At 36.4% G+C, this 14,206-nt stretch overlaps 1 protein-coding gene across 11 annotated transcripts in view; it reads right to left on the reverse strand.

Annotated features, from left to right (window-relative positions):
- RhoGAPp190 (Rho GTPase-activating protein 190) overlaps window positions 1–14,206 on the reverse strand; it is a 723,033-nt gene that overhangs the window by 521,270 nt on the left and 187,557 nt on the right. For all 11 annotated transcript variants that reach the window (XM_090410500.1, XM_090410505.1, XM_090410503.1 and 8 more), the window contains exon 5: window positions 9,197–9,499. In XM_090410500.1, coding sequence (XP_090266626.1) covers window positions 9,197–9,499 — 303 coding nt within the window. The remainder of the gene's footprint in view (window positions 1–9,196; window positions 9,500–14,206) is intronic.

Below are 14,206 nucleotides of genomic sequence, written 5' to 3' on the forward strand. Positions count from 1 at the left end.
GGTTGAGAATGACTCTTTTTGTGATTTTTCCCAGGCATGATAAAAGACTGATAGGTCTATAGCTTTGTGGCATTTGAGGTGCCTTACCAGGCTTGAGAATAAGGAATATATCAGCTTGTTTCCATCTTGAGGGGAAATAATTTAATCTCAGCATTGCATTAATAATGGCTACTAAATGCATGACAGCTTTGTGTGGGAGGGCTTTAATTGTTTTGTTGGTAATTTCATCTGGACTAGGGGCTTTTTGTTTTTAAGCTTCCTAATGATTGAATAGACCTCTTTAGGTGAGATGGGACAGATATTTTCACGGCTACAAGGTTGTCGAAGAGCGGAGCGTACTCGACGGTGTATTTTCTCTATGAAGACCAGATCCGCATGCGCATAATTAGGACGGCACTGAAGTTGGAGAGTGTCAGCGAAAGCTTCTGCTTTTTCATTATCTCTGTAAACAAGACCTCTTTCTCCGTGAATGGGCTGGATGTTAGAACAATCCGTACGGAGAACTTTAGTCAATTTCCACAGAGAATTATCTTCAATTTTGAGAGAACAGAGTTTTCTTTCCCATTGCTGATTCCTGTGATCTTTTAATGCATAATGGACTAGGTTGGACGCTCTATTTAGTTCACGACGGTCTTGCGGAGATAGCGTGTTGTGATAGCGGCGTCCGAGTCTATTTTTGTTCCTGATCAGAGCAAGGATTTCTTCAGGAAGTAAGTTTACTTGAGATGGGGTGGAAATAGAACATGCTGTGGATAAGCCAGAGTGTATTTTACATTCAAGATTGCTGACTGCCACGTCAATTTCTTCATGGGAGGAGATAGTAGGTACTGAGTCTATGATAGCGTTCATTTTAGCTTTGAATTTTGCAAAGTTAGTGTGGGATTGGCTGGGAATGAGCTCAGGCTCCCCTCCTAAACTTAAAAGTACTGGATTGTGATCTGAGCTGAGCTCGTCAACCACTTGAAGTTGGAATTGATGAGAAATGTTGTTAAATATAGCAATATCCAAAACATCAGGTCTGCCGATCGCTCCGTAATGTGTTGGCTCGATCGGGCCTGCAATAACAATATTTCTCTTCAAGGCAAAATTGTAGAGCATCATTCCATTGTTGTTAAAACTCTTGCCGTTGGCTAAGAACGTATGACGCAGGTATTGGAGTTCAGTGGTCAGAGCTGTATCTTTAGAACAAATGGCTCTGGCTCTGTGTGTAAGTGTTTTTAAAATGCCTGCACCATACGTTCTTAGCCAACGGCTACAATCCCTACAAAATAGATAAAATACTACATAGGCCCATTACTCTGCCCTCCCCTAATACACAAGAATACAACATGACCATTTCTATTCCCTGTATCAGAGATACATCGGAAAAGATAGCCAAAGTATTGTTGAAACATGGCCTCCGCACCACTTTCAAACCTCATGTCAAGCTGGCAACTCTGATCCGCTTGCCTAAGGATAAACTTCACCCTTTAGCACAACCAGGAGTGTATGAAGTTCTGTGTGACTGTGATTTGGCCTATTATGGGCAAACAGGAAGATCAGTGAACATCCGCCTGGAAGAACATGAAAGATACATTCGCTACTATTACTATGGCAAGTCGGGACTGGCAGACCACGCTTTGGACACTCCTTCACACAGGATTAGATGGAGGAAAACGAATGTGCTATTTAGGAGTCGTTATAGATCTGAAAGATTATTTTTTGAGTCAGCAATGGCTTTGAAGAACCTTAACCTTAACAAATATGGTTGCATTAATTTGCCAAAAATTTGGGAGACGGTTATCCTAAGAAAAACTCCTGGATAACTGCTGCCTTTTTTTTTTTCCCTTCGTTAGAGGACACCAAAAAATAGGACTTTAGATTTTTTGTCTTTTGCAATTATATTGTTTCACTCACTCACTGTCGCATTTACATGTGTGTTGTGCTCTGATGATGCTGAGTTGAAAATCAGCGAAATATTAGCGTTAATAAAACATCTTTGTTGTTAAAAGTGTTTGTGGTGTTGTTAATACCATGAAAAATAAGTCATAAACAATCCTTGTAATTAGCAGGATGTGGACCACTGCAGTTCGCACATTTAGCAGGTGTGGTCTTTGGCTTGACGCAAGTGTGCGAGGGATGGTTGCCACTGCACTTAACACACTTGTAATCTGCTCTGCATAACATTTGTGCATGCCCAAATTTTTGGCAGCAGTGGCATTGACCAGCTAATGCCCTTCTTCTCAGTGGCTCGGTCTTGATGACCACGTTGCAGACTTTTCTAAGATCGTAAATTTCTCTCTGATCTTTACTGATCTCCACTAAGACCAGAGGCATGGGACACTTGTCTGCTCGATACATGCGAGAAATCTTGATCGGTTCCAAGCCTTGTGATCTGAGGCTAGTAGCTATCTCTTCTGATGTTATGTTTTCTACCAACCCTCTGATGACTACCTTAAGGTTTTTTTCACTTTTCAGTTGGCATGTATGAAAACCGGAATTTCTGATCATCCATAAGTCTGGTGAGCTGGCGGTAGTCCATTGTTCCTTCGGGCTGTATGCGGACTCCATCATCTGTGTTTTTGGCTGATGAGAACTTGATGTTATTGTTCTTCATCGTCTCTGCAAGCAACGACCATTTTTCTTTAGATCTCAAGATTACTGGTGGAATCCTCTCTTTGGGCTGTGTCAGTATATCTGTCTCTGTTCTTGCACCAGATAGTGCTGATGTGTCCATTTGAGGTGCAAATTCAGGTTCTGCAGCAAGAGAATCTTTCTTTCTCTTCTTTCTGCTGACCTCCTGGTAATCATTAGAATCTAAGTCAGTTGTTGTAGCGGAGGAAATTACACTGTCATGTGTAAGGTTAGGAGAAGTTCGGAGGTTTGAGGGTCTTCTGTCTCGACCTCCATAATCTGATGGACTTCAACCTTTCCTGGCCATTTCGTGTGTCAAATGTTACCGATGTACCGAAAAATAGCTACAAGTTCCTTGAAAGGGAGATCCTTATATGGTGAATCCATAATTAAATCTAGACTTGAAGTGTGGACAGGACCTGCCTTGTCCCTTCAACCACCAAGTGCTGCACAGGGCAGGGAACAGGAGAGGGCCTGAAAAAAAAAAAATTTTTTTTTTTTTTGAAGATGAAAATAAAAGTCTTACCTGCTCTGTTGATCGAGCACGCTGTTGACGCTACAGGAGAAACTTCAAACAATCACTATTTTAATGTTGAAAGGAACTGTGAACTAATCATCAGTATTAAATCTCAAAAACTTTAATCACTGCTGTAATAACTAGAGCACTGAGAAACACGTCTGTACTGAACAAAACCAAAACTCCCAAGATCATTTTTACTTCTGCATTGAATTAATGCAGAAGTCATATTTTTCTATACGAGTTGCCAAAAGGTGTAACACATTATTATAATACTCTGGATTAGAAATAGTTGTTGAAAGTTTTTTTCACTTGGTTATATAAATTAAAGATACCAAGAAATTATATACTTGGTTTGATCCTTTATCCAAGTGTAAGCAAACAAAGTTTGCGCCTGAAGTATTTTCAGGACTGTCTAATCCAGAGTATTATAACAATGTGTGACACCTTTTGGCAACTCGTATAGAAAAATATGACTTCTGCATTACTTCAACCATGGTATTACCTCTCACTGATGAGACCTCAAAAAAGGTCAAAACCAGTCTGGGTAGTGACCCTTCCCATAATGCATAGCAGTATACATGTCCATAAGATGTGCTTTGCATTATAGGATACTAAAGCAAGTGATGTGAACTCATACCACCTTTACTACGAGTTGCCCCAGTCCTGAGAATACTTCAGATGCAAAAATTGTTTGCTTATACTTGGATAAAGGATTAAACCAAGTATATAATTTCTTAGTATCTTTAATCCCTTTTTTTTGCGCTATGGATTTCAAAACTTCTCTCATTTTGACACCTTAAGCCTTTCCGCAAGAATATGGAATCTTGTATGGATGTTTATAAAAAGGAATCCTGAATAAAAATCAAATGTTGGGAATCATTTGATTTTTTTTGTCATTTTTTGCTTATATAAAATAACTACCTGAAGATGCTGGAGAGACATCTACTGATAACAAAAAATGTCTAAAAGTTAAAACCTGATTAATTATTAAGTTAATGCAAATCTACATGTAGTGAATTACCTAAAAGTGTATCATCTTGACAAAGAGAAAAGGAAACAGTTATGTTCCTTGGAAAAGCTTAAATGCCAAAAAAAAAAAAAGGAAAAAAAAAGCATTGCCTTCCAACAGACTTAATTCGTTGAAAAAACTGAAGAGATAATTCTATAATCCCTGATTTCTAAAAATCAAAGAAAATGTACTTTTTGCACAAAAGTACTGAGGATATTAAAAAAATGCAAATTTTGCTCTTTTATAAGCTGAAATACAAAAAACCAGATCTGACTTGCTCTCTACTGAACAAAGAAGTATATTACATGCATAACACTCTGGCTCATTCAATATCCCCAAATATATGTAATGCCATAGATAGTATGCATTTGAAAGTCTCAAGTGTAGATAAAGATTGTATATACTGACTGCAGAAAAAATTCAAGCTGTTAAATAACAGTTTACAAAAAAAACAACCTCTCTGAATTCTAATAAATTTGTATTGATTTCTTCTAACTATAATGTTGATAATAAGGAAACTTCAGTTCTAGACACATTCCAAAAGCTGACATGGCCAGTATTCAATAAAGCTACCAAATTTCTGTCATCACATGAAGCATCATGTGATGACAGATAAAGGGAATTAAACAGTTATTTTATATAATGTAATAAAGATTATGACAACAAGATCACCTCCATGTTATCAGACCACATATTCAGAATGGATCATGATCCAACTTGATAATTACATATGATCTTTAATACATTTGAATTTACAAAAGATCTTAAAAAACAGCTAAAATGAAGATACCCAATCACTACCAGATTGTATGGAGTGCCTAAAGTGCATAAACTAGACATATCTCTCCATCTGTTAGTGGATGACACAAGCTCGGCTATGTTTTCTTTCCCAACAACTACCAAAGCACCTCACACCTTATATTGAACATTCCAACTCCTATTTGAAAATTTCAATGCAGTTTGTAGAGAAACATATCTAACCATACATAACATATATAATACAAACATGTAGATTGCACCATCAGATCTATTAGCTAGTTTAGACATAATTTTGGTGTTTACAAATGCCTCTGTCAAAGAGTCAATACAGACCTATTTCCTCCAGACATCACACATCTCTTCCATCTCATTACCTCAAATCCTCATTCTTTACTTGAAAAGAAAAAGTTTACTACCAAAAACATGATCTGACAATGAATTCACCTCTATTGCCTCCCACTGCCAATTATACATGGAAAAATTTGAGGAAGAGCTATAGCACAGGTGACCTTAAAAACAACATGTCTAATGGAGGTATGTTGATGACATCTTTATTTGGAAACATATCCAGAAAGACTTTGAAGATTTTGTATAGTTCCTGAATAATAATCATATTAAAATCGAATTCACATAAATAAAAAATTACCATTCCTAGATATCCTTAACACATTATTCAAGGAGGTTCCTAAGGTCATTCACTCAAAAGGCACACTAAATAGAAACCAAGGAATGATTCTTCATGGCATTTGGAAGTCATTAATTAATTTATAACATTAAAGATATCTCCTATGCCAGCAATCACATATGCAGAATTTACACAACAATGTAGAGACTGTGCATAATATGTCAAATGATACATGTAAGTAACCTATAATTCCAATTTTTAATTTATAAAAAAAATGAGTGTTGGAAAACATTTGATTTTTTTTTTTTTTTTTTGCTTGTGTAAAATAACTTCTTGAAGATGCATGCTGTCAGCCATTGAAAGTTTATTTTTCACTTGGTCAGACTATAATAAATTTAGTTTAATCCTTTATCCAAGTGTGTGCAAACAAAGTTTGCGTCTGAAAGTATCTTCAGGACTGGGTACAACACCGAAGGACTCCTTGCATTATGGAGATACTGAGATAGGAGTGTTGGTAGCTTGCTCCACCTTTGCAAGGAGTCGCCCAGTGTTGTACCGCTTTACCCCACTCCTGAAGATACTTTCAGGTGCAAACTTTGTTTGCACACACTTGGATAAAGGATTAAACTAAATTTATTACATGCTGTCAGCCATATAGACAACAAAACATCTTGTGGTAATAAACGACACCTAACATTTAAAACTAATTATTTATTAAGTTAATGTAGATCTGCTCATAGTAAATTACCCAAAAATAGAAGATATAACCATGATGCCACCAGTTGGGGAGAGTGTTCATGTGGTTTGATGCAAGGAGTAGCTGGCAGGTGTAAGCTTCAGGGAACAAGAGATGTGTGGAATAACAGATCAGTGGAATATGAAAAATTAAGTAAACAGATTGGTGATGTGCAGTGGCTTGGTGAGTTGAAGGGGAAAGAAATCAGCAGTGCCTTGTACTTGGTCTGGAATCAATTATCTATGGCAAAATTAGATTACAATCTGCCAGCAAAACATGCCATAGAAACATATTAATAAAAAATATCTACTAGATAAAACATGTAAATCTATCGATAGTGAATTACCTAAAAACATTTTTATTCTAAACATATTACTTTTAATTAGCATTAACTTATTTACAGAAATATAAAATATTGATGCATCAGAATTATAACATGCAAACCAATCTGCACTATTTTAATTTCAAAACATTTTTGAGGTAAATGAATAGTTCAGATAACTGACATGCAAGGCCATACTTACGCTTTTCAATGGGCCTTACACATTGAATGAGCAGTTTAATGAACTGCTCATTCAATACCTCTACTATATCCTCCTCAGTTGTTATCATTCTCCGATTACCACTGACAACATCATTCTCCCATAATCATTCTTCTTTCTACTGGCCACATAAAAACTGCCTTGCCTAGGATTTCTTTTAGCATCATTTGCTAACTGCTGCTCATACCATACTGTTGCTACCCTTACTAAGTGAGTCAACTTCCTTGCTTGCTCTTTGTACTCTTCATGTAACTGATTATCTCCACACATTTTGTGCTGCCTCCACAATGCCTTTTTCTAACAGATTGCATGCTTCACCACTTCAGTCATCCATTTTACTCCTGCCTTATTTAATCTCCTGACCTTTGGAATACACTCAGTCATTGCTTCAGCCAGATAATTCCTGAATAGTGACCAAGCAGCAATGATTTCCTTCCTATGCAATCCTCATTCCATGATATCGCTGCAAGCTGCCTCCTGAGTTTGCCATAATTACTTACCTTATAATTCCAGATATAACTCTTTCTCACAAAACTCCTGATATGGATGGCCACCACCCAAGAGATCACTTCATTTACAACAATATCTTCTAATGTGATAATCAAATCCAAGACCCTTGATCCACATGTGGCCTCTATTACATACTGTAAAAGGTAGTTATCCCTTAAAAACTCAAGAAATTCATTCTCTTTGGTTCCATGCTGTCTCTGAATTCCAGTTTATATTACCATAATTGAAATAAACCGCGCGGTTAGCCTAGTGGCTTTGCGCTTCGCGACCATATGCCTGGGGAAGGAGTGTCCCAGGTTCGATTCCCGTTGTAGACGTGAGGAATTTGAGGATCTTCCTCAGGCATAGCCAAGTTAGCCGGTCTTGGGCGCGGTCAGTAGGGTTTTTTCTGCCAGTTTATCTGGCGTTTTTCATCCCGCAAACAGGCAAATCGGCCCCGTGAACATACGCCTCTACAGTCAAAAATATATCCTCCCCCCAGCGGCAGACCAGGCGACGGGTCGGTTGGGAGTAGTACTAACAAGAAGTCGCATCTAAAAGTAACACGCACCCTGCATAGGAAGCGGGAATAACGCGTAGAAGAAGAAGATTACCATAATTGAAATCACCCATAATGATCACCCTTTCCTTATTAGCCAGACCAATTTGTCTAAACATTTCCTTTTCACTGCCTTGCACATTACCATGTCTATAGCAACATTCTACTAAACATTTCATCCTGTCCACCTGCACTTCATGCCATACCGCTTCAAAACTATTGTCAGTATTTGCTCCTAGCATCTCCACCCTAGATGGGTACAACTCCTCTGATATTATCAATAACACTCCTCCTCTCTTGTTGCTTTGTCTGTCTTTACAAAAGACTACATATACCTTCATCTCTATTCCTGTCAAAATGCCATCCTTATTCAACCATGTATCACTTATACCAACAATTTTTAGGCAAATCAACTATGTTCAGCAGTTTCTTGAACATAACAGTTGAAGATAAGATAGTTTGATATGTACTCTTTGTATCGCTAAATCCATCCCTGAAGCATTCAAGTAACCAAATGAAGTATCAATGTTCGAAAAGTCCATTGATACACAGATTGCACATTCTATGTTTTATGATAACAGATTTTTGATACACATGTTGGCAAGATAGAGAATATCTATACCTTATGTCCTCTGCATGCATACATAGCATGCTTCTGAACAAGTAGGAATTTGAAGGCCTCTAAATGATAGGCTAAAAAAGATACACCTGGTATTTTCAGTTTGGTGTATAAACTACATCCTTAAGATGAATGACATTTTGTTTACAAAGCACTGTGATGAACATGGCAAAAACATCATTCATAGAACTATACTATACTACAAGCTTCTGGAAGAGATGCTGTTCAAAATTCAAAATATATTTAAAAAGTTGATAAATAAATAAAAAATCATTAAAAATTATATATTTTTTATTTAAAAAAGAAATAAACCTTACAAACTCGAAGAGCTATACAAACTAGTCCAAAACAGTTTTTTTACACACACTTATACCCGCAAGATTCAAATCCACAGCCTCTGCAGTAAACAAGCCATGGCTTTTTACCTACCAAAGCAGGCTTAATATATCTGATCAACATAGCATCCTTCTGATTTTAAACTAAGTAATAAACCCTTCTTTAATGCCACTTTTAAATTATATTCATGACAGGGTTCATATATTCTTCAGCTATCAAAGCACAGCATTCTTAATAAAGATTTCTAAAATAACATCTAAAAACCTGGAAGTCTATTATTTCCTAATATAACAAGTCAAAAATATTTTTGATAATATCATTTTCACAAAGAGTTATTACAAAAGTTCCTTGTTATTTAGGAATTGATCATTATTTTGATAAAAATTTACCTAGAATCTTCTTGCAAAGTTTCAGTTATTTTATTGATATCTTCTTGAGTTATCACACTTCCTGGACCTATACTAGCAAAGTGATAAAAAAGTTCTGCATGTTCTAGTAATAATTCCTGAAAGTTCTGTTTTGCTCGTTCAGTAATTTCTTTTTGATGACCATCATAAATATCTTGTAAGTCCTGTTCTTGGAGAGCTTCATAGCAGTCCCTACCCATTAAAAGAACTTTAACTTCTGACAGCGGTTTGCCTGGTGTTATATATCCAGTTTCTTCTAGAAGCTGCTTAAACTGCTTCCTCATTCTGTAAATAAGATAAGACAGAGTAATAAAAAATACATCTTTACACAATGCTTGAAACATTTTACTTTAAGCATATTAAAAATTAATATAAAATACAGTGAAATTCCCCTTTCTTTTTTTTATTGAAAGTACAGCTCATGATCGATATTAGATACACAATTCTGGATTATGTTGGAGATAAAAAGCATAAAGCACTTTAAAGAATGCAGTACTAGGAAAGTAATCTAATATAATATCCTGAAAATTACCTTTTTCAAAATCAAAAATTATTCACAAAAATAATCTATTAGTGAGGTTTGCCTTTAAAGTAACATTTTCCTATCTCTCTCTCTCTCTCATGCAAAAAAAAAAAAAAAGAAAAGAAAGAAAGAAAAGAAAAAGACAGGAAACTCATTCATTTTAGAATTGTTTTTATATGAGAAAGTATCAGACCACTTAACGCATTAAGCAGGGTTAAAGGAACTAATGGTAAAATAGCCAACAAAGAATGTCCCAGGAAGATTTAATTTTATAAATTAAAGATACCAAGAAATTATATATTTGGTTTAATCCTTTATCCAAGTGTAAGCAAACAAAGTTTGCGCCTGAAGTATTTTCAGGACTGGGGCAACTCATATAAGGAAGCTAAGACTTCACATCACTTGCCTTAGTATCCCATAACGCAAAACACATCTCCTTGTAGGCATGTATAATGCTATGCATTATGGGAAGGGTCACTACTACGGACTGGTTTCGACCTTGATCGAGATCTCTCAAGTGGGAGCCAAACCCAGAGGTGATACTAAGATTGAAGTAATGCAGAAGTCATTTTCATATACGAGTTGCCAAAAGTGTCACACCTTATTATTAAATTACTCTAGATTAGAGAACAACTTTCTCAAATTACTTTGGATTAGAGAACAACTTTCTCTAATCCAGAGTAATTTAATAATAAAGTGCAGCACCTTTTGGCAACTCGTATATGAAAATATGACTTCTGCATTACTTCAACCTCAGTACCACCTCTGGGTCTGGCTCCCACTGAAGAGACCTCAATCAAGGTCGAAACCAGTCTGGGTAGTGATCCTTCCCATAATGCATAGCATTATACATGTCTGCAAGGAGATGTGCTTTGCATTATGGGATGCTTAAGGCAAGTGATGTGAAGTCTTACCTACCTTATACGAGTTGCCTCAGTCCTGAAAATGCTTCTTTACTTACACTTGGATAAAGGATAAAACCAAGTATATAATTTCTTGGTATCTTTAATTTATAGTATAACCAAGTGAAAAAACTTCCAACAAGATTTAATTTTCTTTCTTTCTTATTTTGTCCTGGTTATTTCTAAATGTTTCTTCTTTTGCTAAATGAAAAGTCTTTTACACCACCATTAAGACATTTGTCTAATATTTTTCATATTTTATAAAACTTGCCACCACTTTTTACTGAAGTGGGAATAGAGTATCCCAAAATATCCACAAGAAGTTATATAGCATAACCACTGATTTCATTATGTTAAATGATATTGGCAATTACTTAACAGCTATGATTCACTAAATAGCAATTTGTTCACATTACTTTGTGCCATTAAATTAATAATGAAAGTGAAACACAGAAACAAACCTAACATGTCATTTCTAACATCAAGCTAAAGCCTCAACTTTCCAACTACACCATACATGAATGCAATATTCATGTACTCTGACATAAACTAAATCACCATTAAGATATCTAAAACATGATATGTTACCTCTAATCTCAAGTTGCAGCCTCAACTTCCAATTGCACTATGGAGATCTGACATCCCATGTAAAAAAATAAAAAATAAAAATGGAATCACTTTTTTAATCTGCTCTGGCTCAAATTTCCATGCTCAATTTTGTTGCATTCATTTGCTGTCACTATCACTCTCCAAATTCATACATTCTGATTTTTTTTCATTATTGGTCTTTGAAGTTTGAGTTTCAGAGTCCAAATACCCAAACAGACAGGTCATCTTCCTTGAGGGCATTAACATTTGAAACGAACTTGCTTCCTTTTTCAATTGCGGTCAGAACTTCATCAAGCTGCAAGAGGTGACAAGATATTTCCCAGTCCATTTAACACAAGAAAAACCAGATGATTCTCTCCAATCTCTTAACATGCTTGATCACTTCTTAACTTAGCTCTCCTTTCAAATATATCGTGAGCTATCCTCCTGACAACTCAGACATTTTGTGCCACAATACAAAACTGGATGACATACATGATTTCTACTTGCTGCCACTGCTTTTGCATTTATGATCCAAACATCTGCTCTCAACTCAGTAACTCAATTCCACTCAACATCCCAGACCACCACCTAAACCCTGGTTTAAAACTCATACTGAAGTTTATTTCATCTCTCACAGAGCCATCAGGGATATAGTTCGCCCACCGATTAGAGGTCTCTCGACACTTCGGCACATGTCAGAAAAAGGAGAATCCATTCCGATAATAGGATATCATGTTGGAGGCTTAATGGATTTTTTACAACACTCACAAAGAATTAAAATAGAATTTAATACTCCTATATTTCGTCCTAGTCACTAGGACATCTACGGGGATTACAAAATCAATTAATGTAACATATGCACAAATAACAAACAATACTAAGCTCAACCACGTGGGTGACACTAAAGTCCTATCTAGGTAGAGCGCCCTCTAAGGGCAGTAGTAGGTGGCCTGGAATGTAAGGTGGGAACTCTGGTGATGAGTGTTTCCCAAATCTTTGGAAGCTTAATGCAACCATATTTATTGAGATTTGGTTGGTTTTTGAGAGCTGCTGCTGCTTCTAAGAAAAGTCTCTCTTTCTTGAATTTGCTGTGGTGGAGCATGGTGGTTTTCTTCCATGATACTCTGTGGGTGGTGTCCAAAGCATGGTCAGCCAAGCCTGAATGGCCATAGTTGTGTTTGAAGATGTAAGACTTGTGTTCCTCTAGACGGATGGATGCTGATCTGCCTGTCTGTCCAAAGTACACCAGCTTACAGGAACAGGGTACTTTGTAAACTCCAGGCAGAGAGAGAGAGGAGGGAGCTGATCTTTCATAGAACGGATAATGGTAGCCAGTTTGCGGTGGGGCTTATATGCTGTGTGTAGATTGTACTGTTTTAGTATCTTGGCTATTTTTTCAGAAGTGCCACGGATGTAAGGTATGGTGATGGCATTTTTAAAATCTTGTTGACGAGAAGGAAGGGGAATGGGGGAGGAGTTGATTATTTTTTTGATACTGTGATCACTGTAGCCATTAGAGAGGAAAGTGCTGTGTATGTGGTTAAGCTCATTAGTGAGGGCGGTTCCACTGGAACAAAGATTGTGGGCTCTCTTGGTAAGAGTTTTAATAATGCCATATTGTTGAGAGGGGTGGTGGTGGGAGAGTTTGTGAATGTATCTGCCTGTGTGTGTGGGTTTTCTGTATACGGTGAAGGTAAGTGTATCATTAGGCAGGCGTGTGACTAAGGTGTCTAGGAAGGGTAAACAATTGTTCTTTTCCTTTTCCATAGTGAACTGGATTCTTGGATGTAGACTATTGAGATGACTGAGGAAGGAGTCTAACGTGTCTGGGCCATGAGGCCAAATAGAGAACACATCATCTACATATCTTAGCCAGATAGAAGGTTTGAGTGGGGCTGAGTGAGTCTATGGCTCGTTTTTCGAAATCTTCCATATAGAAATTGGCAAGGGGGGGGTGAGAGGGTAATCAATAGAGGATAATAGGATAATCAATCTGTCTTCTGGGATGAGTTTGTTTATTATTACAGGTCGGAAAATTTAGCTTTTCTTTTACGTACATTGTAGTTTTTAAAGTGTAACTATTTTGCTTGTATAACAGTTGGAAAAATGTACGTAGAGTATTAACAAAATTAAAAAAGCTATAGCATAAAACAAAAATTTAACTAAGTTTATTTTTAAGAAAGTTTTCTATAAAATAAAAATAATTATACAGAAAAACAGAAATTTTTTCAAATGAGCTTATACAGTTGAGAGAACTGAGACACTTTGATGTCCTAAATCGAATAATTATTTATGACTTGTGACTCTTTTAACAAACCCATGCAAAAAAAAAATGTTGGAAAAAAATACCATTATCAAATCCTTTTAATCTTCAGTCATCTGAATCAGTGTCCGAATCGCCATCACTTTCACTTAAACTGATCACAAAAGGTTCACATAATTCTTCGATAATTCCGTCTCTGTCCCAATACATATTTTCCAATGAGGTGACATGAAAGCAATATTTTCCCCAGTTTTGAACTGTAATACTTTTAATCACCTGTTCTGAAAGCTTAAAAAGTTTTGACACTTCAATATCTCCAGTTACGTTGCGATGGCGAATGAAACTTTTCACTTCTGCCCAAACATACTCAATAGCATTATTATCGCAATGATATGGTGGTAACCTCAAAGCTAGAAATTCATGCTCTTTGAGCATCATGTCGAATTTAAATAGTTTAGTTGTGGGCGAGTTTCTTTTGACCAAATTAAGCAATTCAATTTTTCGCATATCTGGGGAATGAGAAATGTTATTTGCAGAGAGCCAATCCATAAGAACTTGATTCTTATTAGACCAATTTGGAACTTTGTTTAATCGAATAGAGTGATATGAAGTGTTATCAATTATAACAACAGCATTTTTAGGAAGGTTTGGAATCAGTTTTTCTTCTGCCCACTTTAAGATGAAGATATTAGGAGGGAATTTTACATTATTAG

The sequence above is a fragment of the Typopeltis vanoorti genome, chromosome 20 (assembly GCF_054136105.1).
Source record: "Typopeltis vanoorti isolate ZY-2024b chromosome 20, IOZ_Tvanoo_1.0, whole genome shotgun sequence".
NCBI classification, from domain to species: Eukaryota; Metazoa; Arthropoda; class Arachnida; order Uropygi; family Thelyphonidae; genus Typopeltis; species Typopeltis vanoorti.